Source organism: Amblyraja radiata, chromosome 8, assembly GCF_010909765.2.
Source record: "Amblyraja radiata isolate CabotCenter1 chromosome 8, sAmbRad1.1.pri, whole genome shotgun sequence".
NCBI classification, from domain to species: domain Eukaryota; kingdom Metazoa; phylum Chordata; class Chondrichthyes; order Rajiformes; family Rajidae; genus Amblyraja; species Amblyraja radiata.
The window spans coordinates 23,309,580-23,335,185 of NC_045963.1; the positions used below are offsets into that span (position 1 = coordinate 23,309,580).

At 42.4% G+C, this 25,606-nt stretch overlaps 1 protein-coding gene and 1 long non-coding RNA gene across 3 annotated transcripts in view; one reads left to right on the forward strand and one right to left on the reverse strand.

The window, feature by feature from the left end:
• Positions 1-247: 247 nt before the first annotated feature.
• The window catches only part of LOC116975947, a 54,131-nt gene continuing 28,772 nt past the window's right edge, over positions 248-25,606 (reverse strand). Inside the window, exons 1-3 of one of the 2 annotated variants that reach the window (XR_004412822.1) lie at positions 4,720-4,911; positions 1,519-1,631; positions 248-585 (exon numbers count right to left, since the gene is read on the reverse strand). This is a non-coding gene — a long non-coding RNA (uncharacterized LOC116975947). Of the gene's footprint in view, positions 586-1,518; positions 1,632-4,719; positions 4,912-25,606 lie in introns of those variants that run through there. The other variant, XR_004412823.1, reaches the window with a different exon arrangement.
• The window catches only part of rrp15 (ribosomal RNA processing 15 homolog), a 42,100-nt gene continuing 21,460 nt past the window's right edge, over positions 4,967-25,606 (forward strand). Inside the window, exons 1-4 of the mRNA XM_033025372.1 lie at positions 4,967-5,059; positions 8,794-9,032; positions 12,161-12,258; positions 16,118-16,319. Of these exons, the coding sequence (XP_032881263.1) occupies positions 5,005-5,059; positions 8,794-9,032; positions 12,161-12,258; positions 16,118-16,319 (594 nt within the window). The 5' untranslated portion in view covers positions 4,967-5,004. The remainder of the gene's footprint in view (positions 5,060-8,793; positions 9,033-12,160; positions 12,259-16,117; positions 16,320-25,606) is intronic.

Genomic DNA, 25,606 nt, shown 5'->3' on the forward strand with positions numbered 1-25,606 from the left:
GTACGTGCCTGTTATCATGACCATTGTGTACAGGTCTGTCGATTGTTTGGGTAATGTGGGAGGGGGCTAAACGGTGGCATTAATGTATATAAAGTATTGCAATTAAGGGCAGTCAGCTTGACTCTTTGCTAGGTTGTTAAACCTGTGTGGAGACTCCTGCTCAATAAACGTTTAAAGCAACCCTGGTGCCTGGTCGATTATTGTCGAAACAACCGATGTGAGAGAAAAACGTGAATCAACAGGTCGTTGGGTCAGATCATGATGGTTCTATTTTACAGTTTCCCTTCATACATATCATCCCAATACGGTCTATCATGCCAGTCAAAATGAGCTCCAGTAGCTCTTACTGAAGTTAATAACTTCAAAACAATACAAATAACAATGTATTTTGCATCCTTTTGCAAAAGAATGAAACTATGGTTTCCATGTTACTTCCATTGCTCCTGATGTTGGAAGACTATACTTCAGAAAAAAAATTAAATTGTTCTTCACAATATTCTTCAGTCAGTTTTGTTTTCATTGCTGCTGTCTGTTAGCAGAGATGTTTTGGGTGTTTATTCATTTTCCAGTTTCATAGTCTCCCTACTGCGAGAAAAAAACATATTATTCAAAATGCAGTAGTTGTCCAAGGAAGATCATCCCATTCAAGTCATGAACTAGATGTTGTCGGCACAGTGGTGCAGCTAGCAGAGCCGCTGCCTCACAGAACCAGAGACCTGGGTTCGATCCTGACCTCGGGTGCTGTCTGAGTGCAGCTTGCACATTTTCTCGTGACCGCGTGGGGTTCCTTCAGGTGTTCCGGTTTCCTCCCACGTCCCAAATGCATATGGGTTTGTCGGTTAATTGGCCTCTGTAAATTGCCCCTTCGTGTGTAAGGCATGGACGCAAAAGTGGAATATCATAGAACTAGTGTGAAACGGTAATCGATGGTCAGTGCAGACGACCATTTGCACAGAGGGCACCCAAGGTCAGGATCTAACCCAGATCTCTGGTACTGTGAGGCATCAGTTCTACCTGTGTTTTCCAGATGTTCCAGAGATGCATATAGATCCAGAAAGTTAGCAACTGATGAGGACAAGTCCTCAGTAAGCAAATTGCAGTGGACCAAGCGTGAAATGGAGAAAGGCAAGAGATAGGACAAATCATTCAACAGGCATAATGGGCCTCTTTTGATATACCACTTAATTTATGACTGGCTTTGGAGGCATAATATGTTATCCAGCCAGTTAATGCTCAACTTGAAATCTAACTAATATTAAGAACATTTGAGAAATGTATTTGAGCTGTCTTTTAACATTATAAATGATTGATGAAGCATAATTCAATATTCATTCTACAGCTCTACACTTTTGCATACTTCACAAGTGTGAAATGATTTATTTTAGTTATACCATTGCTATCTATTGTAGATTTTTGCAAAAAGACAAAGATTTCTTTTTATTCAGCCTTATTCTCCCTGATTATTTTAGTGTATTTTAAAATCTGATCAACATTATTTTGAATGTTTGAACAAAGTACCTGTACAGTGGAGAGGACGTGGTTTGCTTGTCGATCCACATGTCCATGGAAAGCGATGGTTGGAGGACTGCAGCAGCCTCGGGCTTGCTTGGATAGGGCACCGCTCATAATACCTACAGCATTAAGGGGGCGCTGTCCTGTGCGCGGCTGCCCTGCCAGCAGTTGTCTGTTTTTTCACCGTTTTATTTTTATTTTTAATTAGTTAAAGTGTTTTGTTTGGAGGTCTAGACTTTTTTGTGTGGGGGAAAGGGGGAAACTGCCTTTCAGGGTCCCTACCTGGTCGGAGGGGCAGCTTTTCTCCGGGCTGCAGCCTCGACCCGTCCTCGCGGCCTACCAGCGGGCCTGGAGCGGCGTTTCCTGTCGCGGACCGCCAGAACCTCGGCTTCGGTGGCGGCACAGCGCTGGAGCGCTATCGTGGAGCGGGCGATGCCTTGCCTGGGTCGCCGCGCTGGAGCTCCGGTGAGCTGAGACCGCCGGGAACAACATCGCGGAGCTGCGGGACTGTGGAGCGGCCAGCTGCGGGCGGCAGCGCCGAACTTTACACCGGGAGCCTGGGATCTCGCGACGAGATCGCCAGTTGTGGAGCTCCATCCGGCGCGGCCTTGTCGGCTTCGGAAGCCGCGGCCTCCAGTACGGAGGCGGCCGTTCCAGGGTTCCCAGGCCGCTGTGAGGACTCTCCCGACGCCGGAGCACCACCACCCGGCGAGAACGGCCAGGAACATCGGGCCTCCATAGAGGCAACTGTGGAGGCCTCAATAGGCCCGACTATGGGTGAACTGGGGTTGGGGACTGGACTTTGTGCCTTCCCTCATGGTGGGAGCCATTGTGGGGGGATGTTCTTTGTGTTTAAGACTCTCATTGGTGTTATGTCTGTATTCTTTTGTGTACTGCAAAATGGCAAAAAGCATTTCACTTCATTACATCTCGGTGTATGTGAATGTGACTAATAATAAAACCTTTGAGCATGGACAGGTCATTCAAAATGGCATCCAAACATGGTGCCTCTTGCATGCGGGATCTGTAGACTTTTTCTGTACAATTTGCTAATCGGGGATGTGCTTAAATTAGGGAATAATCTACTGGACTGTTAGTAAGATAATAATTTCACTGTGCATTTGCACGTGACAGTAAAAGCACCCTTGATTATTTATCTGAACCTTTACTCTCCATGTATTTGTCTCAATGTATTTTAAACATTGAATTGTATCCACGTCTATAGCTTCCACTAGCTGCTCACTAGCAGCATACCCACCACCTTTGATGTGAAAATGTTGCCCTTCAGGTCCTTTTTAAATGTGTCCTCTCTCACCTTAATTCTATGGTCTCTAATTTACAACTTCCCAACCCTGGGAAAAAGACTCTAACCATCCACTTGATCTATGCTCCTCATGATACATTTACAAGGTCACCTCTCAATCTAGACCTTTAGGGAAAAATGTCCCAACCTATTCAGGCTCTCCTTATAAATAACTCAAGCTTCCAGTCCTAGTGGATCTTTTCTGCATCTTTCCAAAAGCAGGTGACAAAAAATGCACAATATACTCCAAATGTGGTCTCACCAATGATATGTAAGTTGTAATGTGGTCCCAACTCCTGTACCCAATGGTTTAACAATGAATGCAAACATGCCAAACACCTTCTTCACCCCACTGTCGGGGTGGAAGATTGCAACCTTCACGTGGTCCACCCTGTTTCGACTCACTAATGCAATCAACCCGACGTGCACAAACAAATAGATCAAATAGAACAAGTTGACCTACAACTTTAGACTGTGCACGTCATACGCAAGAGGAAGAAGACCCCAGTCTATCTGCTTCACCACTTTCAGGGACACATAGCATAATTAGATTAAGTATTTTAAGATTTAAGCATTGAGCATCTTTCAGTTTTTAGTTTGTTTTGCTTTTCCCCTCTGCACCCAGCGCAGTCCTATGTACTGATTCCCCACATCTAAAAGGGGTTTGGCCTGAAAAAAGTATTTATATTCCCCTTCCCATGGTTGTTGCCAGGAATTCTGAGGAATATAAAAATGTTTTCAGGCGAAACCTACCAGATTATATTCTGATCTAAACCATTTTCTATTTCTCTTCAAAATCTCTATTATCCCCCCCCCAATTTCCTAATGCCTGCTAAACTTAATTTAGTTGTTCAGTAATACACAAAATTATAACAATTTCAATCGGCAATTACGTCTCCAGTTTAATCTGAGCCAAAAATATAGATGTCGTTAAAAGTAGCATCTGTCATGTAGTCTCACCAAGAGAAATATGCATATCAACTTTTACTTAAATTTGGCATACTTTTTTTTCTGAAGAAGGGTTCCGAGCCAAAATGTCACCTATTCGTTTTTTTCTCCAGAGATGCTGCAAGATCGGCTGAATTACACCAGCATTCTGTATCTACCTTCTGTATAAACCAGCATCTGCAGTTCCTTCCAATATACTTTTTTTTTCCTGCCGTAATTCAGGTTTTCTCTTCAGAGCCAATTGTAAACTGAGAGAAAGCAGAGACGCAATGGAGTGCACTCTATCCCAGCATACATTGTGATGGTGAAAGTCCTCTATTGAAACCACAGGCTCTGCATGAAGATAGACAGCTTTCACCCACGCTATGGATTCCGGGAATAACCCACATTGTACGATATCTGTTCGTTTCCCCAACACCGGGAACTACCAGCCGCAACCTTTCAAACAGAATTACTAATTTCAACTGAGTCGTGTGGCCCAAGGTGGAGAATTCATAAAGAGACATTTCCAATGCCACATATTATGTGTACAATAACAGAAAATGTAGCACAATCAAATGCGTCTTAAAAAATCTGGTTAATTTCTTAACAGGTTCAAAACACCTTAAGATTTAAAAAAAATATCTGCCTTAGGTTACTGGCAACTGAAAATTACCCTTTAGTGTTGAAAACAAAAACAAAAATCAAAGGGAGTTGATGACCATGTGTGTGAGATAATGTTGCAAAGAGTACAAGTCGGGGGAGAGGAGGAATCTCCCTCTCAATGGAAAACACGGTGGGTCGAATTGCAACTTTCTAAACCTTTATAAATACAAAATAACAGATAGGCTACTTTGCAGAAGCTGGATCCTAGATTACCCTCGTCCCACCTCCCCCAACACACACACAATGATAGTAGTAGAATTAGGCCATTCGGCCCATCAAGTCTATTATCAAGTATATCAAGAACATCGTACACTACATATAAACCGAAAGCACTTGGGTCTGAAGCAAACGGAGAAACGTCTGGAGAAGAACAGACGAGAGTTAATACTAAAGATAGACACACAGAGCTGGAGTAACTCAGTGGGACAGGCTGGTGTAAAAGTTGCTGCGGTGCTGGGCGAAGATCCTGCAGGAGCTACAGGACCTTTGGTGCTCGGCGCTTCACCCGGAACCATCCGTCCCCGCGCTTCACCCGGAACCATCCGTCCCCGCGCTTCACCCGGGGGAGGATCAGGGCCCGGCCGCCCACCTCAAAGATGGCGACGCAACTGGCAGTTGGTTCGCGTGGACGCGGCGGACAGGAATCCAGCGGTAAATGGACGGGACTGGACCTTGGAGAGGAGGGAGAGGGAGGAGGGGGGAGTGAGTGAGGGGAGGGGAGAGAGAGGGTAACAAAGGGTCTGCATGTAGTTTAGGTCCAACGTGATGAGGCAGAGGAGAGGAGAGCAACGCCAGGGTCGGGACCGCCTGTCTCATTTGCTCTCAGTTCAATAATTCATAAATTATAGGAGCCGAATTAGGCCATTCGTCCCACCCCGTCTGCTCCGCCATTCAGTCATAGCTGAAGCTATATTTAAGAGGGAGTTAGATGTGGCCCTTGTGGCTAAAGGGATCAGGGGGTATGGAGAGAAGGCAGGTACAGGATACTGAGTTGGATGATCAGCCATGATTATATTGAATGGCGGTGCAGGCTCGAAGGGCCGAATGGCCTACTCCTGCACCTATTTTCTATGTTTCTAAGATAGACACAAAAAGCTAGAGTAACTCAGCGGAACAGGCAGCATCTCTGGAGAGAAGGGATGGGTGACGTTACAGGTCAAGACCCTTCAGTCATGGCTGATCTCTCTTTCCCTCTCAACCCCACTCCCCTGCCTTTGTCCCATAACCCCTGACACCCGTACTAATCAAGTAACTCAGTTCAATAATTCTAATTCATTCCACCGTTCATGTTAAACCCTTCTCCATGTTTCCCTCTTGATAGCAACCACCAGCTGCAGGAACTCTGGTCTTTAGAGCGTGTAATATTGCAGCACTGGTGCAGGACCTTTGGCCCACAAAGTATTTGCTGAACAGGTTAGGCACAAGGAACTACAGATGCTGCAATCTTCCTAGAACACAAAGTGCTGGAGTCATTCAGTGGGCCAGGCAGCATCCGTGGAGGACCTGGATGGGTGAAGTTCCAGGTCCAGGAAGCATTTCCCAGCCTATGCCAAGTTAAACTACTCTGCCTGCATGTGATCTATATCCTTCCATTCCCTGCATATCCAAGTGTCTGAAGTAGGGTCTTGGCCCGAAACGTCACCTATTCCTTTTCTCCGGAGATGCTGTTTGACCTGCTGAGTTACTCCAGCTTTTTGTGCTCTTTTAAGCCTCTTTCAGACTTTAATCTCTTGCTTTTTGTAATGTTGGCATTATTTTCCTCCTCTGTCTACAGTCCATGTCTACTGTGGACTCGAACATTCTCCTGAATTTCACGGAACCAAAGAAGCAGGCTTCTGGCCCCATTCCTGTATTGCTGGTGGTGCAGGCACAGAATTCATTCTTGGCCTGCCCTGTGCATTTTATGTGCTACTCTTGATCCATGTTCCTCATTATCCTCATTATGGTCAAATCATTAAAAAAATTCCAATGAACAAATTTAATAATGGTCAAATTGAAAATAATCCCTTTAACAATTAATGAGATTATTTTCCCATGACTTTTGTAGTTGACCTGCCTACATTCTGAAGCTGGATCAGTGAATGTTGTAATGTAACAAGTGTAATGTTGGTAACTATGATTGTGAACTTTGTTCCTTGCATTCATTTCATCCATCTTTGTGATACTTATTTAAAACAAGTTGATTGTCTCTCAATTCTGTGTTTGTGATAGTAATTTAATCTAATTGATCCACACATACCTATTCTCAATTCTGTACTTGCAGTTGTGAAATCTTAATTGCATTCACGGATTGTCATTCCTTACTGGATATGACATCTCAGAAGAAAATTACGCCTTTTGTTTTCTTGGGATCACTCTCCCAATCAACATGATCCAGAGTTATCTTCTTTACCCAGCATCATTTTGTTCTCGTATCTCTATAATCCCTTGATTTCCACTCAGTATCCAGAAATCTATTTCTCTTTGATAGCGATGCAATCAGTAATTAAGCCACCACAGCCTCTGAGGATAAGAAGACCGAAGATGCACCACCCTGAACAAAAATATCTCTATTTAAGTCCAAAATTGCCTACCCCTTAGTTTAAGATTGTGACTCCTAGTTTTAGTCTCCTCAAACATGGGGAAATATGCTCTTCAATTCGGTACTATTGAATTCTAAGAATTTAGTATGTTTTAATGAGCTCACCGTTCCTAAATCCTCTCCTCAATGATTGCCCGAAATCAGTCTGCTAAACCTTTTCTGCACCATGTACAAAAAGTATTCCCCTCTTTAGCAGGGACACCAAATTATGCATATGATTTCAATTATAGTCTCTGTATAATTGTGATATTGGTTTTCGGGTCCTACCTTATCTTTAAATAAGAGCTTGAACCATTGTAGTTACCATTGCTAAAGCCTTCATAATGCTTTTGCTTTGCTTTAGAACTGCCGATCATGTTTTCTCCTTCCTTCTCTCCAGAGACCCATCCCTTCTCTCCAGAGATGCTGCCAGTCCTCCTGAGATACTCCAGCTTTTTATGTCTATCTTTGGGTTAAACCAGTATCTGCAGTTCCTTCCTACACGTCTTCTCCTGCATTGTCCTGCTCATCCATAAATTCTGTTCTCTGCTTGCTCCTGAAACATCTTTCCCTTTATGCTTAAACTCTCCCATGCCATTCCACACATATCATTGTATCTTTACTGCTGTTTCTGTTCTGCGGGATACTCTGTTCCTTCTGGGCCTCACTCGATCTGCTTCTCCCTTGATCAGTTACCTTAGTCATACTCTTTCAACTGCTGACATTGTATATAAACTAAAGCCTTCAGTCGCTGCAGCTATTAAATTCTTGTCAGTTACTTGTTCCATTTCACTTTTAATTCAACTGGTTGGGAAGAAATGCCACTGATATTTTATAAAAGAAAGTAGTCATGGTAATGTGATAATTTTTAATTTTTTTTAGGATGTAACATGTAGAATGGATAAGGGCGAGCCAGTGGATGTGGTGTATCAGGACTTTCAAAAAGCCTTTTGACAAGGTCCCACAAGAGATTAGTGTGCAAAATTACAGCACATAGTATTGGTGGTTGGGTATTGACATGGATGGAGAACTGGTTGGCAGACAGGAAGCAAAGAGTATGAATTAACAGGCCCTTTTCAGAATGGCAGGCAGTGACTAGTGAGGTGCCACGAGGCTCGGTGTTGGGACCCCAGATATTTACAATATATATTCACGATTTAAACGAGGGAATTAAATGTGACATCTCCAAGTTCGCGGATGACACGAAGCTGGGTGGCAGTGTGAGATGCAATGAGGATGCTATGAGGCTGCAGAGTGACTGGGATTGGATGGGTGAGTGGGCAGATGCATGGCAAATGCAGTATAATGTGGATAAATGTGAGGTTATCCATTTTGGTGGCAAGAACAGGAAGGCAGATTATTATCTCAAAGGTGTCAGATTAGGAAAAGGGGTGGTGCAATGAGACCTTGGTACACTTCTAACTTTTTAATTATTGCCACTGTACATCAGTTGTTAATTTAAACTTTGAAATTGGTTATCAAGAACAATCAAAGGTTCAAGCGATACAGAACAAAGATAGGAATACATAAAGTTAGGTAGCATTATATAAATGGATCACTGAAATCCTGTGTCAGGCAAGAAATCAATTTTGTATTTGTGTCATAGAAATTCACTTTTGAAAATATAAGCATCCATAGTGATCCACTGTTATCTTCTATAATTCTGTAAGCAAAGGTTTTATTTTACAATTGTGCTTGTTGGGCTATTGAGAGGAGATTGCTGAAACTCATTTTGACACTAGATGTCAGCATTGCATCAAATGAAAAATCTGAACTGGAGCGCACCCTTTCTAATCCGAGAAACCTGCCTATTCCTCATTTTTAGATTCCGATGGAGACCTTGCAAGTGAGCACTCCTCTTCAATGGAAAATGGGGAAAATCATGAGGCAGCGGCTGAACCTGGAGGGGAATCCCCGGTTGAAAATCCTAATGCTGGCTGGGCAGATGCAATGAGCAGAATTCTCAACAAAAGTACTCCTGGCGACAAACCAATGATACTTGTTAAAAAGAAAGAGAAAGAAAAAGAAAAACTGAAACAAGAGATGTTAGAAAAGATGAAAAAGGTATTGCATTGAGCTCTTGAAATTGAGGCAATTAACAGTTTTTGAATGGGCCCAAGGGAACTAAATATACAACTCTTCTTCAGAAGAATAATGTACTGTGTAAGAAGCAGACAATGTTGAAATGAGAAGGTAAAATAGGGTGACATCTGAAGGGTTAAAATAACAGGGTTCTTGTTTACAGGAGCAAATATAATTGAGATGTAGTAGGAATTGTAAAATATATTGCTTAGGAATCCCATTGAAGCTGTCATGAGTTTAAAAATCAATATGCTTCTGGAGCAGGATGGGGGGAGGTTAAGGGAAGGTTGATAAACTATTGACCAGTATTTCAAAGCAAAGGGTTTTATAGGGATTAATCTTTTCTGCAGGTTCAAGTGAGTTGACAAAATAAATTTTTTCATACCTTCAGAAAATGTGGTTGATTTTTCTGCGCTAATAATACTGGCAACATTGGTTACAAATACAGTGCCCTCCATAATGTTTGGGACAAAGACCCATAATTTATTTATTTGCCTCTGTACTCCACAATTCGAGATTTGTAATAGAACAAAAAATCACATGTGGTTAAAGTGCACATTGTCAAATTTTAATAAAGGCCATTTTTATACATTTTGGATTTCACCATGTAGAAATGACAGCAGTGTTTATACACAGTCCCACCATTTCAGGGCACCATAATGTTTGGGACACACGGCTTTATCGAGGGCACTGTATTTCACATTTTTAACATACAGATTTGTTTTAAGAAAGTTTCCAAATAAATAAGGGATTAATTGATTCCTGAATTATCAGGTTAACATGGTTGAATCCACTGTTGTACATTGACAACATTCTGCTTGCTTTTAGTTCTTGATCACAGATAAACAAAACAAGGGTGTGTGTGTACAGTAAAAAGTGACGAACAAGATGTGAATTTTGTCAAACTGCCAACTTAATTTCAAGTGAAATAAAGCAGCGTTGAACTCGTAATTACAGAAAAGTAATAATACTGAAGAAGACCATTTGACCTGTTGATTCTACACTGGATTCATAATTTCACCTCCTTGCCAAGTGCCTTGTTAGTTGAGTGATCTAATCTAAAAGGATAATGCTGGAATTATCTGGTGTCCTACTAACTTAATCAAGTTTTTTTTTTAATGAGGTGGATGATGTCTACGGATTTTAGTAAGATATTTGATAATTGGAAAATATACAACTAATGGCATGACATCTTAACAGATGTACAGAGGGATCTTGGGGTCCAAGACCATAACTCTCTGAAAGTGGCAACGTATAGTTAGAGTGGTAAATAAGGCATATGGTAAGCCTGCCTTCATTTGTCTTGGCATTGAATATAAAAGGCAGGACTTCATGATGCAGCTTTATGAGACTTTGGTTCAGCCATATTTGGAGTATCATCACAGTTTTGTTCGCATCATCGCCGGAAGGATGTTGAAGATTTGGAGAGGGTGCAAAGGAGGTTTACCAGAATGAACCTGGATTGGGGGTTTTTAGCTACATGGAGAGTTTTGACAAACTTTGATTGTTTTCTCTACAATGCCGGAGATTGCGGCAAGACCTGATAGAAGTATATATAATTGAGAAGCACAGATGGGGTAGGCAGTCAGAACCTTTTCACCAGAGTGAAAAAAAAATCAAATACTATAGGGTATAGTTTTAAAAGCCCTGTCCCACGGTACGAGTTCATTCCAAGAGCTCTCCCGAGTTTAAAAAAAATCAAACTCGTAAGCACGGAGAATGAACGTAGGGGGTACGTCGGAGCTCGGGGACGTCTCTTAGCGCCAATGGCAGGTACTCGGGAAGACTCGCTAATGGCAGGTAAGCACGGGAAGACTCGTGAAGATTTTTCAACATGATGAAAAATGTCCACGAAAGCCCCGAGTACCGACGAGTGGCCATTACCGTAAATCTCCGAGTTCGAATCAGGGCAAACTCGGGAGAACTCTTGGAATGAACTCTTACCGTGGGACAGGGCTTTTAAGGTGAGAGTGGCAGAGTTTAAAGGAAATGTGCAGGGTATGTATATTTACACAGAATGTGGTGAAAGCCTGCAACTGGGTGGTTGCAGCAGATACAATAGTGCAATTGAAAAGACTTTCAGATAGACTAATGGATATGGAGGGATATAGATTAAGTGCACAGATTAGATTTGGTCTTGGCAACATGTTCGGCACAGACATGGTCCGAAAGGCTTTTTCCTGTGTTGTACTGTTATATGGGGTATGTGAATGAGCCATGCTAAACTAGCTATCGCAAAACAATGTTTTCTGCAGACTAATGTGGAATTGCAAAGGTTTGTCTTGGCAATTGTCTCAATGATAACACTTGCATCAGTGGTGCTGGCAATAGATATGGAGGCAGCAATGCCGTTGAACTCCGGAAATGAATTTTAAAGAGTTTGTCAACAAACTCCCAAAATCGGATTGCTGACAGTAATCCTTAGCCAATCCAGTGCAGATGATGTTTAGTAGTAAATTCATACACATTTCAATTAACTCTGAAATTTGAATTTGTAAGATGTTTTGAAAGACCTTGTTCTGACGGGTATGATGGTGCGGTGAGTTGGCATGTTGTTCCTAACTTCTGGAATAGAATCTGACAGGAGGCAAGTTTTTGTTCCCCTGATTACACAGGTTCAATCTGAAATGCATTTGCCTGACTGTGCTACATTTCCTGATGGAGGGAGGCTTACTACACACACTTCCAATTGCTTTAAATGGATCATGCATAGACGGGTGTTGGGATGGAAACCTTACACTTGTGCAAAAGCACATTGTTAGAATAAACTCGACATTCATCCTGTGCTCTACTGATACCCAGGTAGATGAGGCAGACGTTGAATGACGAGGAAAAACACCATTTCAGAACAACATCCTTCATTAATACTGGATTTCATCTTTAGAAAATGTCACTTTACTGATATTAATAACAGCCAGGTGTTTTAAACTTTACAATTTTACAAATGTTAACAACAGTTCGGCATAAGCTTTATCTTTGCTAGTTATTTTCATCAGTTTCCAACAAACATCTGGAGTAATTAAAACAACAATTCATTTATTAAAATCCTATTGGTTTGTGTGAAGTTAAGGGATTATGCAACATGTTGCTAAATGAGCTTTCTTTGGCAGCTGGAGGAAAAGAAAGAATGGGAGCAGATGTGCAGAGTGAAACCCGATGTAGTTCGAGATCGGGAGACTGAGAAAAACTTACAGAGGATAGCCACCAAGTAGGTATTCATTCTGCTGCTCAGCATGAAAAAAAGTTAATTTTTGATGGATACATTTTATGAGCCTTCAACATCTAACTACTTGAAAAAACATAAATTGCTGTGTGGTGATAGGATAAATAGAATGCAAATTAGTCATGAGCGTTTTATTGCCATATGTCAATGAAATTCTTATTTGCAGCAGCCAAACAGAATATGCACACACACGTGCGCGGAGAAGGCTTAAAGTCTGTACATTAAGTTGTGACATTGTATGCAAAAGAAACCCTTCAATTGACATTGCCTCCCTAAGCAACTTTATATCACATGGGAAAGAGTCTATCTCCATTGTGTTAATGACCCCAAAAGATATGCAAGAGGCTCTGTCCATGGCCAGCAAATGTCTCCTACTGCTACTGCTATGCTCAGTCTGAAACTCGTTTTTGATGTTCTTGGATTTCAGCCCTTGCTGGACATTCCTAGTAAGCAGTCAGTGCAGGAGGGTAGCCTGCTCTGCATAATGTATATCTCTGTTTCTTCCTTTTATTGAGTCTGATTGTAATTGTATTATCCAAGCCAATTTGGAAAGACTTAACGGCCTGTCCCACTTTCACGACTTTTTTTACTCGTGGACATTTTTCATCATGCTAGAAAAACACCCCGACCTACTTGATGCCACGAGTACCTACGACTAGCATCACGGCATGCTACCACCTACCTACGACCTCGTGATGACCATGCTGCGAGTATGAGTCAAGGGCAAGTTCGGCAGAGGTCGTGAATTAGGTCGTGAAAGTGGGGCAGGCCCTTTACACCTTGTCATTTATGCTATTATGCTGATTTTACACTTTACACTTTATAAAAAAACATTCCATTTTGTTATCCAAGACAGCAAAAGAAATGGAAAACACAGTCAGACTTGTAGCTATTTAAAAAATTAGTCAGGTTGATAAATCAATGAGGTTATGGCAATACAGCTTGGAACAGGCAGAGAATGTTGTGGATGCATCCCAGACCATCACGTAATATTAAATGTAACATCTCCAGGTTTACAGATGACACAAAGCTGGGTGGCAATGTGAGCTGCGAGGAGGATAATAATAATAATAATACATTTTATTTAATGGGCGCCTTTCAGACATCTCAAGGACACCTTACATAGTAATCGGAATAAAAACATATAATCGGAATATAACAAGTAATAAAGACATCACAGAGACACAAATTAAAAACAGAATTCAATCCAAAAACAGAAAATCAAAAACAGTGTGAAGAGAGAGCAGCGGCAGCCAAAGCGCGCCAGCGTCCACTCATGCTATGAGGCTGCAGGGTAACTTGGATAGGTTGGGTGGGTGGGCAGATGCATGGCAGATGCAGTATAATATAGATAAATATGATGTTATTCACTTTGGTGGCAAGAACAAGAAGGCAGATTATTATCTGAATGGTGCTAGATTAGGCAAAGAGGAGGTGCAACGCAACCTGGATGTACATCAGTCATTGAAAGTAAGCAGCCAGGTACAGCAGGCAGTGAGGATAGCAAATGGCATGTTGGCCTTCATAGCGAGAGGATTTGAGTACAGGAGCAAGGATGTCCTACTGCAGTTGTACAGGGCCCTGTGAGACCACACCTGGAGTATTATGTGCGGTTTTGGTTTCCGAATTTGAGGAAGAACATTCTTGCTATTGAGGGAGTGCAGCGTAGGTTCACCAGGTTAATTCCCGGGATGGCAGGATTGACCTATGATAAAAGAATGGATCGACTGGGTTTATATTCACTGGGATTTAGGATGAGAGGGGATCTTATAGAAACACATACAATTCTTAAAGGATTGGACAGGCTAGATGCAAGAAAAATGTTCTTGATGTTGGGGGAGTCCAGATCCAGGGGTCACAGTTTAAGAATAAGGGGTAGGCCATTTAGGACTGTGATGAGGTAAAACTACATCACCCAATTGTGAATCTGTGGAATTCTCTGCCACAGAAGGCAGTGGGGGCCAATTCTCTGGATGTTTTCAAGAGAGAGTTAGATTTAGCTCTTAGGGCTAAAGGAATCAAGGGATATGGAGAAAAAGCAGGAACGGGGTACTGATTTTAGATGATCGGACATGATCATAATGAATGGCAGTGCTGGCTCGAAAGGCCAAATGGCCTAATCCTGCACCTATTTTCTATGTTTCTATAAACCAACCTTCCTTCCATTAATAGACACAAAATGCTGGAGTAACAGCAGGACAGGCCGCATCTCTGGAGAGAAGGAACGGGCGACGTTTCGGGTCAAGACCCTTCAGACACAAAACCACCCATTCTTTCTCTCCAGAGATGCTGCTTGTCCTGCTGAGTTACTCCAGCATTTTGTGTCTTTCTTCCGTTTAAACCAGCATCTGCAGCTCCTTCCTACACATTCCTTCCATTAATTCCATTTACACCTCACACTGCCTTGGCAAGGCCACCACTATAATCAAGGATGCGTCGCATCTCAGCTACTCCCTCTTCTCCCCTATCCCATCGGGCAAAAGATATAGAAATGTGAAAACAGACCTCCAGATTCAGGGACAGTTTCTTCCAGCTATTATCGGGCAACTGAACGATCCTACCAAGAACTAGAGAGATCGCGGTTCACAGACTCGCCAGCCGCCTGCCACTTTTGCGGGCTGGAAGAGTCTGTGTACCACGTGTACATGGAGTGCGTGAGGCTGCAGCCACTGTTTGAATATCTAAAGGGGCTGCTCCTTGCCTTCTGGCTGCATTTTTCACCCACCATCCTCATCTTTGGACACCCTGTGCGTAGGGGAGAGGGTAGGGCTGAAGATGTCCTGGTTGGGTTGCTCCTGGGCCTGGCCAAGCTGGCCATCCGCGAGTCACGGCGCCAGACGGTGGAGGGCTCTACCCGAGCCAGCTGCCTGCCCCTTTTCCGGGGTTACGTCCGTGCCCGGGTGGGGTTAGAAAGGGAATACGCCCTGTCTACGGGCACCCTGAGGGAGTTCCGGGACCGCTGGGCTCCGCAGGGTGTTGAATGTATCCTCAATAAGGATTGTAACATAGTTGTATAGTAGTATATTATGGATACATGTTTGTACTGTATTATGGTGGTGGGTTCTGGCTTGTTTTATTGTAGTGTAAATATTATTTTTAATAATTGAATAAATTTTTTGAAGAGAAAAAAAAAAAAGAACTAGAGAGCAGTCCTGAGCTACTATCTAACTTTTTGGAGACCCTCGGACTATCTTTGATTGGAGTTTACTGGCACTTTCTTGCACGAAACATTATCACGTTATTCCCCTTATCATGTATCTACACTGTGGTGGCTCGATTGTAATCATGTATTGTCGTTCAGCTGACTGGTTAGCATACAACAACAAAACATTTTCACTGTACCTCGGCACATGTGACAGTAAACTAAACTCAAACTCAGAACTGATCACTTCAGTCTTTCGGTATAGCTGAGGATATATTGAACGAATGTCAACAACTAGACAAATATCAAGTATCAAGTATATCTTTATTGTCATTTTCCTGAGTACTCACATACCCAGAGAAAACAAAAAAACGTTGCTCAACCAGTGTCCATTCAGTGTGCAGTAAAAAATAAATAGAAATAAAAATACATATATCATCATGAACAAATTAAACACTCTACTCTCTACTAAACATCAACAGGCGTTCCGATCGGCAGCGGCACGACAGTGACTCTGCTGCAGTGTGTCCAGGTTGGTGGTTGGTGCGCGATACTTTGGCAGGGGGCAAAGTCCATTTATCAGTCTTATAGCCTGCGGGAAGAAGCTGAGGAGCATCCTGCTGGTTTTGCAGCTAATGCTCCTGTACCTCTATTTGCCTTGTCTAGAGACGAAGATGACTGATCTATTTGTTTAATCTACAGAGGTGTTGTACAGCTATTTAATGCTGTGCGAAAACATCAAACATCTGTGGATGATAAAGTTAAAGAAGTGGGTGGGTCTGAGCGAAAGCGTGCCAAGTTGCTGTCATCGGTCTCGAAGAGAGACTTTATCGATGTGCTTCGTGGATCGTCGCAAAATGTGCAGCGGGACTCAGCAGGAAGAACACCAAAGAGTGTAAAACAGGTGTGTGAAAATTCTTATGATTAATGAGTATTCGCCATTAACTTACTCTTGTGGAGATTGAGGCAATTATGGTAACGGTTGGGGATCAGCTGATTATTATACTACTTCAAATCAAATGCCTTTTATCTTTAATTGGTAAGTAAAACAGTTTCTTGTGATTATTGGGGAAACATTTGTATATGTAGTGTTGGTTTATTGACAAGGTAGATGGAGTATGAGCATAATTAATCTTACAGTTTTACTGCAGTTTAAAGTAGGAATAGAGCTAATCACACACAATTGTATTCAGGTAGCAATGAAGGAATATTGTGCAAATGAGCTACATGACCACTGTTCCTCTTCTACCATGGATCAAGTTATAGGTTATGTTTTATAAAATATGTGAATGTAGCAATAGACAACCCATGCAGTGTAGTTTTATAGCTGGCTGAGGCTACATTGCACCTGCATAAAGCCCAATAGTTGTGAGACCACCTCTTGGCTGCATTGCATTGGGCAGGTCTGGCTTCCGAATTATGGTGTCTCTCTTGTGTAAGTCCTTGAGCTACATCATACTTGCCATTGAGCTTGATCATACCTGCTGTTATGATAGTGCTGGTGAAGTATCATAATTGATTTATAGAATAATTAGACCAAGCGCAGGCAGGTGGGACTCGTGTAGCTGGGACATGTTGGCCGTTGTATGCAAGTTGGGCCGAAGGGCCTGTTTCCACACTGTTTCAGTCTATGACTTCTTGCGTATGGCATGCACAGCCTAAAGTTGTAGGACAACTTGTTCTATTTGATCTTATTTGATTGTGCATGCCAGGTTGATTGCATTTGTTGAAAAAGGGCAGACCACGTGAAGGTTGCAATCTCCCACCCCAGTCTATGACTATGAATAATGATTTTTTAAATTGTAATACATAACAATAGCATCTGATGTTTTGCAACATCTGGCAAGTCGTTCCATGACCTCTGAGCTCTTTATAGTGGTGAACAAATAGAATCCTTAAACAAAAGTACATTGTGGAGGAGGGGGAATATGTCATTTGGGACATGAAACAAGTGGTAGTCAAATGGTCTGTGGTATCTCATTGATAAACTGTGATATCCTGTGTTTCTACTTGGGTCCAAATATTCCTTGTCAATAATTGCCGGCTGGTCACCAATGTGAATCTAAAGGGGAAGGGGAATCTTTTTCACCCAGAGAGTGCAAGTATCCGGAGTACATAGAGACAAGTGGAAACAGTGTTGCTGACACCATTTAATGAGTATCTTGATAAGCACTTAATTTGTTTAGATATAGAAGGCTGTGGACCAAGTTTGAGTCTGACTATCAAAAGCTCTTTTATCTGGGCTCGAAATTAACGGTTGCCCGGGTTGACCACCCAAAGTGCCGCTGGGCAACCTAAACGCCGACTCATTTTGCCTGGCTTGGCACTACAGTTACTGGTTTATACCGAAGATAGACACAAAAAACTGGAGTAACTCAGCGGGTCAGGCAGCATATCTGGAGAAAAGGAAAGTGACGTTTCGTGTCGGCGACGGCTGTAGTGGGGGGCAAAGGTATAAGGTGCAGGGTGACGAAGGGTCGAAGCGAATGACCGGCCCCGAACAGCGGCAGCAGCGGTCGTGATAGCGGCTCCATCTCCTCCTCCTCCCGCACCCCGCCTGCCCTGATAGCGGCCGCTGCCTGCCGACGGCGCTTTCAAAACAAACCCTCTCGCACGTCGAGGCCGGGAGGAGGGAGGGAGGGGGAGGCCTACTTCCGCCATCTGAAGCAGCTGCACCAAAGATCCCATAGCTCGGCCCCGCACCTTGCTGTTGGCTGGCGGAGGAGGGGAGGCAGTGGCGAGGAGATCCCAACCACCTCCCCATTTGACGGCGGCACTTGCGGGGGACAGCCAAGGCAGCGGGGCGATGTTGTCCGAGGAGCGCTGACATTCCTTCCTCCCTACCTCCTCTGCCCCTTTTCCCTCCCCCTCCCCCTCCCCCTCCCCTGTACTGACCCCCCTTCCCATCCATCCTGCACTTCTCCCCCCATTCATACTGCACTGATCCCCCCATTCATCCCGTACTGACCCACCCTCCATTTACCTTGCACCGATTTCCCCCCCCCCATCCATTCTGTAGTGATTTTCCCATTCATCTTTTATTGATCCCCTCATTCATCCTGTACTGATCCCCTAATTTATCCTGTACTGATCCCCTCATTCATCCCATACTGATCCCTCATTCATCCCATACAGATCCCCTCATTCATCCTGTAGTGATCCCCCATTCATCCTGCGCAGACCCTCCGATCCACACTGTACTGACCCCCCCCCCATTCATCCTGTACTGATCCACCCATTCATCCTGTGCTGATCCCCCCCCCCCCATCCATCCTGTACTGATCCCCCCCATTCAAGAAGAATGGGGGGAACAGTCTGAAGAAGGGTCTCGACCCGAAACGTTGCCTATTTCCTTCGCTCCACAGATGCTGCCTCACCCGCTGAATTTCTCCCGCATTTTTGATTCACACACCCCCTGACCCTATTGTGCTGGAAATGTCTTCAGAGCAAACATTGACTATGTTTGATAACGGAATGCAATCAAATGTTATTATTTGTTTTAGTCCATAAAGATGGATTAATTAAATTGTGAACACGTGAAACATTATCGTTACTGTTGACACGTTATTACAGAATTCATTTTAACGGCAAATCAATACTCTTAATATGGAGTATCAGTACTGTCGTTATTTAATGAGGAACATTCACAACTATACGTTGGATTTATCCAGGTTTTACTTCTACAGTCGGTCACATACATCACAAATTTGGTCAGGAGATATTTCAGTTGAAATTTTAACATTAATTCTGAAGTGGGAATGATGGAAACAGCGTTTATCAATAATCTGGTGCGTACAAACTGGGTACCTTCATTGCTGTGCACAACACGTACATCTAACCTGAATGTCCGGTAATGTGGCGTTTTGACACCTTTAAACATATTACCAAAAGAACATTTGCTGCAGTTATGTCCTTTGGCCATCTCTTGTCAGTTAGTGTAATGTTTAACCTGTCAGATGGGTATAGTTGGTTTTAACAGCTATTATCATAAAATGCCTTTAGAAATTTTCTTGCAACCTGTATATTTTGTTAGGGATAAATTATGTCGGAAGCCAGAGTTTTTCTGTGCCAATAGCAATAACGACCCATGCTATGGCCATGTCATGTTATTTTTCAGTCCTTCACAGAAAACATGCTTGCATCAATCTGTAGTGTGCATGGTTAAGCATATATGTTACCATGGTCCAGGATTTATTGACACAGGTTGATCATAGAATGGTTGGGGCGTCTAGATCATCTAGAATGGTTGGGGCGAGGGACTCAAATAGAGAAAGCTAATAGACAGAATGGGAGGCAGGAAGCAGAAAAGGGAAGCACTCGGACACAAGAGGAGAAAGAAGAAAAAGGAAATAAACAGAGAATAAGAGGCGGGGGGTTTCTTAAATGTGCATATTTTAATGCTAGGAGCATTGTAAGAAAGGTGGATGAGCTTAGAGTCTGGATAGACACCTGGAAGTATGATGTTGTGGCGATCAGTGAAACATGGTTGCAGGAGGGCTGTGATTGGAAACTAAATATTCCAGGATTTCGTAGCTTCAGGTGTGATAGAATTGGAGGGGCAAGAGGTGGAGGTGTTGCATTGCTAGTCAGGGAAGATATTACAGCAGTGCTTTGGCAGGATAGATTGGAGGGCTCATCTAGGGAGGCTATTTGGGTGGAACTGAGAAGTGGGAAAGGTGTAGCAACACTTATAGGGGTGTATTATAGACCGCCAAATGGGGATCGAGAATTGGAAGAGCAAATATGTAAGGAGATAGCAGATATTAGTAGTAAGCACAAGGTAGTGATTGTGGGAGATTTCAACTTTCCACACATAGACTGGGAAACACATTCTGTAAATGGGCTGGATGGTTTGGAGTTTGTAAAATGTGTGCAGGATAGTTTTTTGCAGCAATACATAGAGGTACCTACTAGAGGAGGGGCAGTGCTGGACCTCCTGTTAGGAAATGAGACGGGACAGGTGGCGGAGGTATGCGTTGGGGAGCACTTCGGGTCCAGTGATCACAATACCATTAGTTTCAATATAATTATGGAGAGGGTCAGAACTAGACCTAGGGTTGAGATTTTTGATTGGAGAAAGGCTAACTTTGATGAGATGCGAAATGATTTAAAAGGAGTGAACTGGGACATTTTGTTTTATGGGAAGGATGTAGAAGAGAAATGGAGGACATTTAAAGGGGAAATTTTAAGAGTACAGAATCTTTATGTTCCTGTTCGGTTGAAAGGAAACAGTAAAAATTGGAAAGAGCCCTGGTTTTCAAGGGAAATTGGACATCTTGTTCGGAAAAAGAGGGAGATCTACAATAATTATAGGCAGCATGAAGTAAATGAGGTGCTTGAGGAGTATAAGGAATGTAAAAAGAATCTTAAGAAAGAAATTAGAAAAGCTAAAAGAAGACATGAGGTTGCTTTGGCAAGTAAGGTGAAAGTAAATCCAAAGGGTTTCTACAGCTATATTAATAGCAAAAGGATAACGAGGGATAAAATTGGTCCATTGGAGAGACAGAGTGGACAGCTATCTGCAGAGCCAAAAGAGATGGGGGAGATATTGAACAATTTATTTTCTTCGGTATTCACCAAGGAGAAGGGTATTAAATTATGTGAGGTAAGGGAAACTAGTAGTGTAGCTATGGATACTATGAGTTTCAAAGTAAAAGAAGTACTGACACTTTTGAAAAATATAAAAGTGGATAAGTCTCCAGGTCCTGACAGGATATTCCCTAGGACATTGAGGGAAGTTAGTGTAGAAATAGCCGGGGCTATGACAGAAATATTTCAAATGTCATTAGAAACGGGAATAGTCCCCGAGGATTGGCGTACTGCGCATGTTGTTCCATTGTTTAAAAAGGGTTCTAAGAGTAAACCTAGCAATTATAGACCTGTTAGTTTGACTTCAGTGGTGGGCAAATTAATGGAAAAGATACTTAGAGATAATATATATAAGCATCTGGATAAACAGGGTCTGATTAGGAACAGTCAACATGGATTTGTGCCTGGAAGGTCATGTTTGACTAATCTTCTTGAATTTTGTGAAGAGGTTACTAGGGAAATTGACGAGGGTAAAGCAGTGGATGTTGTCTATATGGACTTTAGTAAGGCCTTTGACAAGGTTCCTCATGGAAGGTTGGTTAAGAAGGTTCAACTGTTGGGTATAAATGCAGGAGTAGCAAGATGGATTCAACAGTGGCTGAATGGGAGACGCCAGAGGGTAATGGTGGATGGCTGTTTGTCGGGTTGGAGGCAGGTGACTAGTGGGGTGCCTCAGGGATCTGTGTTGGGTCCTTTGTTGTTTGTCATGTACATCAATGATCTGGATGAAGGTGTGGTAAATTGGATTAGTAAGTATGCAGATGATACCAAGATAGGGGGTGTTGTGGATAATGAAGAGGATTTCCAAAGTCTACAGAGTGATTTAGGCCATTTGGAAGAATGGGCTGAAAGATGGCAGATGGAGTTTAATGCTGATAAATGTGAGGTGCTACACCTTGGCAGGACAAATCAAAATAGGACGTACATGGTAAATGGTAGGGAATTGAAGAATGCAGTTGAACAGAGGGATCTGGGAATAACCGTGCATAGTTCCTTGAAGGTGGAATCTCATATAGATAGGGTGGTAAAGAAAGCTTTTGGTATGCTAGCCTTTATAAATCAGAGCATTGAGTATAGAAGCTGGGATGTAATGTTAAAATTGTACAAGGCATTGGTGAGACCAAATCTGGAGTATGGTGTACAATTTTGGTCGCCCAATTATAGGAAGGATGTCAACAAAATAGAGAGAGTACAGAGGAGATTTACTAGAATGTTGCCTGGGTTTCAACAACTAAGTTACAGAGAAAGGTTGAATAAGTTAGGTCTTTATTCTCTGGAGCGCAGAAGGTTAAGGGGGGACTTGATAGAGGTCTTTAAAATGATGAGAGGGATAGACAGAGTTGATGTGGACAAGCTTTTCCCTTTGAGAATAGGGAAGATTCAAACAAGAGGACATGACTTCAGAATTAAGGGACAGAAGTTTAGGGGTAACATGAGGGGGAACTTCTTTACTCAGAGAGTGGTAGCGGTGTGGAATGAGCTTCCAGTGGAAGTGGTGGAGGCAGGTTCGTTGGTATAATTTAAAAATAAATTGGATAGGCATATGGATGAGAAGGGAATGGAGGGTTATGGTATGAGTGCAGGCAGGTGGGACTAAGGGAAAATAATTGTTCGGCACGGACTTGTAGGGCCGAGATGGCCTGTTTCCGTGCTGTAATTGTTATATGGTTATATGGTTATACGCTGAATAATCCAACCACATTTTTGTTTGGAAGTGGAACGAACTAATGGAAATTGCATTAATTGCAATGTGTAAAAAGAGTTGAGATATTGTATTATAATTTAGCTGCATGTCATTGTGGTATATATCATGTCTTGATTGGTGAATATGTTTAGTTTGTGAGTTATTTGAAGCAGAAATAATATGTGAATGTAGACAAAAGTGCTGGAGAAACTCAGCGGATGCGGCAGCATCTATGGAGCGAAGGAAATAGGCAACGTTTCGGGTCAAAACCTTTCTTCAGACTGATGGGTTTCGGCCTGAAACATTGCCTATTTCCTTCGCTCCATAGATGCTGCCACACCCGCTGAATTTCTCCAGCACTTTTGTCTACCTTTGATTTTCCAGCATCTGCAGTTCCTTCTTGAACATAATATGTGAATGCTTCATTGAGCATAATTCTGACTGGTAACTACGCACTTCGTCCGAGCACATTATCGCACGCGTCATGCAAACCGTCTTAAATGACCACCTAAACTGTCATTTGGCAACCTAAAAGTTAAGTGAGAGCCCTGTTTTATACTAATCCAACTTTATTCTCCCCTTATTGCTATCTATTCACCAACATACAAGGGGCAAGAATGAAATGGAAAAGCAAAAGTTAATCATTGTGGCTGCTCTTTTGCTTATTAAATGAGAAATAGTTGCCAGATCTGACAGAAGTGGTTTGTTCACTTTTAATCTTTACCTTAACTTCTAGAGCTAGTGGCAGTGTAACTATGCGGAGGTGAAATCTGGGAACTCGGTGAACAGTGATCACTGAGAATGAACCCAGAACTACTGAGATTGTGGTGAAAAAGTAAAGTGTAATGAAGCATGTGAAAGTGGGATGGGAAGCACTTTAAACTGGGGATGGTGAAGCCAGTGAGTAAGTTTAGTTTATTGTCACATGTACCAAGGTACAGTGAAAAGCTTTTATGTTGCGTGCTATCCAGTCAGCGGAAAGACTATATGTGTTTACAAGTGTAGGAAGGAATTGCAGATGCAGGTTTAAACCGAAGATAGACTGAATAAGTGTCGAGACCCGAAATGCTACCCACTCCTCTCCAGAGATGCTGCCTGTCCCGCTGAGTTACTCCAGCTTTTTGTGTCTATCATACGTGATTGCAATCAAGCCACCCATAGTGTTCAGGTGCAGGATAAAGAGAATATCGTTTAGTGCAAGATCATGTCCAGAAAAGTTTGATTAAAGATAGTCTTAAGATTTCCAATGATGGTAGGGAAGGACTGCCTCTCGTTGGTGAAAGTATTGTTCAGTTGCCTGATAACAGCAGGGTAGAAACTATCCTTGACTCTGGAGGTATGCATTTTCACACTTCTGTACCTCTTGCCTGCTGGGAGAGGGGAGAAGAGAGTGTCCAGGATGAAAGGTGTGAAGAGATGGGATTAAAAAAAGTGCAAATGTTTAGATTTTTATTTTTAAGATCTCTAATAATTGAATATATTTTAAAATTGTAGAAAAGTGGAGTATCGGGGAAGACCAGTTGGACAATTGTGCATGTGCCTGATCCTTGAAATATCTGAAAAATCAGTACCCTTTCTCTGTCTTCCCTGTAGCTGTGCAATTCTTTCTGCCATTATCAGCACTAATACTTATTACGGAGTCTGCTCCCAGCACACAGGCACTACATTCCAGAGTGTAATAAATGAGACAGTGTGCTACCATAGTAGATCAGAGGTTAGAAACAAGGAATTGCAGATGCAGGTTTACCCAGGAAAGAGTCAAAATTCTGGAGTAACTCGGTGTCTAGGCATTACCAATGGAGAACATGGATCGGCGATTTCCCGACCTGAAACGCCACCTTAGATCAGTTTAGTTTATTGTCACGCGTACCGAGGTACAGTGAAAAGCTTTTCTCCAGGAATGCTGCCTGACCCACTGAGTTCCTCCAGTATTTTTTATCTTTCCCAGATCGGAGGTTTATTGACATTGCAGTAACAATTAGCACATTGTTAAGATGGTAGCTGTGTTCTTCATTAGAAGCCTACACCTTTAGTGGTGTGTATAATGGACAATTATTGTGAAAGGACCGGGTTCTCAAATAATGGAAGTGACGGGTGATATGATGCTAGTTTGGCACATGTCAACCAGCAATATCTGGCGATTGGCATTCTGAGCCATATTACCTAATTCCCCAAGATTGCTGGCTATTTTTGTTTAATTAAAGGTAATGTATGTGTTCTGTTGAGAGTGTGATTATTTGAACATCTGTGTGTGGCTAAGTTTCTAACAAAACATTGTAAACAGTGAATTTAGAAGAAAATGTGTAAAGATCAGCACACTTGGCTATATTTTTTAGATGTTTCTGTTTGTCTTTATCTTTTGATGCATTCCAAAGTTACTGCATGGCTGGTTAGTGAAGGAAAATCTAGGTGGCAGGTCCGACTTTCTATTCTCTCAGTTACATTCCAGATCTCAATGAATGGATAGAATACTTCAATGTGTTCTCATAGTGGCTCAGAGGTCTGTTGACATTGCGGTAACAATTAGCACTTTGTTACTGGTATTCACTTTTTGTGCCTTTTTTAATAAAGCGCCTAAATATTTCAGCATGTGCTAACGTTGCTCTCTGTAATTTGTGCATTGTTGCTCATAAGTGGCACCACATTTAGGCAAAAACTGGTGTCCAGCTAAGGTTTTCAATGATCATAATTGACTGAGGGGAAGCGAGTGATGCATTGAGTTACAGATTTGCAGAATTAATTTGTTAAGATGGGCCACTCTTTCTCGTTTGCTTCAAGCAAACATTTCACTGTTACGTTCCTTGTTAAGAAGCTGCTGCAGTTGCGCATTCACATCCATTAAAGCTGCAGCAACATTTGGATTCTGGTAATACTCAGTGACATACTAGACAGCAATTCTTGCCATTTTAGCTCTTGTC